Source organism: Merops nubicus, unplaced genomic scaffold (genome assembly GCF_000691845.1).
Source record: "Merops nubicus isolate BGI_N331 unplaced genomic scaffold, ASM69184v1 scaffold23367, whole genome shotgun sequence".
NCBI lineage: Eukaryota > Metazoa > Chordata > Aves > Coraciiformes > Meropidae > Merops > Merops nubicus.
In genome coordinates, this window is record NW_008618645.1 from 1 (window position 1) to 2,555 (window position 2,555).

General features: G+C 53.4%; 1 protein-coding gene across 1 annotated transcript in view; it reads left to right on the forward strand.

Annotated features, from left to right (window-relative positions):
• The first annotated feature begins 413 nt into the window (after nucleotides 1–413).
• LOC103776040 (bromodomain-containing protein 4-like) overlaps nucleotides 414–2,555 on the forward strand; it is a 5,693-nt gene continuing 3,551 nt past the window's right edge. Inside the window, 3 exon segments of the mRNA XM_008943527.1 lie at nucleotides 414–812; nucleotides 1,882–2,010; nucleotides 2,447–2,542. Coding sequence (XP_008941775.1) covers nucleotides 414–812; nucleotides 1,882–2,010; nucleotides 2,447–2,542 — 624 coding nt within the window.

A 2,555-nucleotide genomic window follows, 5' to 3' on the forward strand; every position in this document is an offset into this window, starting at 1 on the left:
GTGTGTGTGTGGAAACTCCCTTTGTCCTCTTCACACCTTTGCTTGAGCTTTATATAACTGGTGAGGAGAGCCCTGACTTGCAGAAGTGACTCACACCCTTGACCTTTGCTGCTCCACGTTGTTGTGTAGAGCTCGGTGTGGACCAGCAGCATCAGGATATTTTTGGAAGGGCTTCCAGTGTCCTTCTCGTAGGGTTGCCAAGAGTCACGAGTGGTGGTGAATCTGAGTCAGCACCACAGGCACTGGGGTGGTTCTGTTCAGCGTCCTGACGCCGTGGGGGTGTGAGGGAACTGGGGTTGTGGGCATGGGGACGTGGTTTAGTGGGGAGCTGCCTGTGCTGGGGCAGCAGTTGGACTCGATGAGCTCCAGGGTCTCCTCCAACCCAAACGATTACGAGCAGCACAACTCCATCGATGCTAAAAGGTGACTTTGCTTCCTTTGCTGGGTTCCAGACAAAAAAAGGGGTGAAGAGGAAAGCAGACACCACGACGCCGACGACCATCGACGCGATCCACGACTCCTCATCGCTACCCACCGAAGCCAAGTCCACCAAGCTGGGGCCGCGCCGGGAGAGCAGCCGCCCGGTGAAGCCTCCCAAGAAGGACGTGCCGGACTCTCAGCAGCACGCGGTGGAGAAGAGCAGCAAGATCTCAGAGCAGCTGAAATACTGCAGTGGGATCATCAAGGAGATGTTCGCCAAGAAGCACGCCGCCTACGCCTGGCCCTTCTACAAACCCGTGGACGTGGAGGCGCTGGGGCTGCACGATTACTGTGACATCATCAAACACCCCATGGACCTGAGCACCATCAAAGTAAGCGCAGCTCTGAGCAGGACGAGCTTTTGCTGCTCAAACGTCTTCAGATAAATCCACCAGGTCGGGTTTGGCCACGGGGGTTTGGTGCTTCAGGTCCCTTTTTCATCATTATTTGGGAAAGAAAAAAACAAAAACACACAAAAAAACGTTGGGGCTTCTGGGAGACCCCACGTGGGGCATCGATAGAAAATGTCCAGTCAGAAGGGTGTCCAGTCCTGTCTAAACCCAGCCTTTCATTTTAGCCCAGGAGGTGGCCCCAGAGGGCACAAATCACAGGACTGAGGCGATTTGGTTTAAAAAACACCATTTTCAGTTCTTCTTCAAACAAACCCCCATCCTTCCAACACCGCCCAGTGAAATCCATCGTGGTCAGCACCAGCAGGTCCCTCTAGTTTAAAAAGACTTTAGCAGATGGAAATTCTCCTGTGCTTCCTCTTGAAACGTTGATTTGTGATGTAGAAATCAAAGGTTTTCGCTTAGAAACCTTTAGTTGTTATTTAGAGCTCTTGAGCTTTTTGGTTATCGAGTTTTAATTTGTTATTCTGAGGCCCAACTTCAGCCATGAAATCCTGATCTCTCATTTCAAAATTTTTTACTTCTTAGTTTCCAAACCTTCACTCCTTAGTTAAAAGTCTTCGACTCTTCAGCCCCAGGTTGAACTGGGGTTCAACCAGTTCCAGCTCAGCTCGTTCTGAACGTCGCTGAGGTGCCCGTAATCAGCTGGGTTTTTTAATAAACCATCCACAGTCCTTTGTCTGACCAAAACGAGGCATTCTTCTCACCAAAATGAGTTATTTTAACCAAAAATAGTTGTTCTTCTGACCAAAAAGGATAGTTTCAACCAAAAGGAGTCGTTCTTTCGACCAAAGTTAGTCATTCTTCTGACCAAAATGAATAATTTTGACCAGAATTAGTTGTTGTTCTGACCAAAATGAGGCGTTCTAACCAAAATCAGTCGTTGTTTTGACCCAAATCAGCCACGTCAGCACAGAGAGGCAGCAGGTGGGTGGAATCTGTGGGTGCTGCTGGGTTTTTAGTGTTTTTTCCTTCCCCCTCTCCTCTCTAGTCCAAGCTGGAGAGCCGGGAGTACCGGGACGCTCAGGAGTTCGCGGCGGACGTGCGGCTGATGTTCTCCAACTGCTACAAGTACAACCCCGCTGACCACGAGGTGGTGGCCATGGCGAGGAAGCTGCAGGTGAGGACGTGCTGCCCCCTGTCCAGAGACCCCCAGCGTGGTGGGGGGCGGGCCAGAAATGCTGCTTCTTGCTGTGGGAGTGATGCCAAGAGGGAGCCGGCTCAGCCCAGTTTGCTTCCTTCCACTCTTTTGGGTTGGGGGGGACCTCTCAGGGTCTAGTCCGACCCCCAGGGAGATGGAGAGGATCTCGAGAACCTGGATCGTGTGGCTTTGAAACGAGTCTCGTCCTTCTTGCTGATCAATCTTTCCCCAAAAACCATCTCAGAGATGGTCAGAATTCCACCTGGAGTTGGAGCTTTCAGGGAACGCTCTGCCCTGCGCCACGCGGCGTGGTGGTCGCTCGGGTGGAGACCCCAGGCCCGGGGGTGGGGGGGACACCCCCGAGGGGTCCCAGCTGGCTTTGCCAAACCGCCCGTCGTCGCCCTTGCGTTGCCAGGACGTGTTCGAGATGCGCTTCGCCAAGATGCCGGACGAGCCGGAGGAGCCGGCGATCCCGGCCTCCTCCCCCGTGGTGGTGCCACCCCCCACCAAGGTGGCGCCCCCCT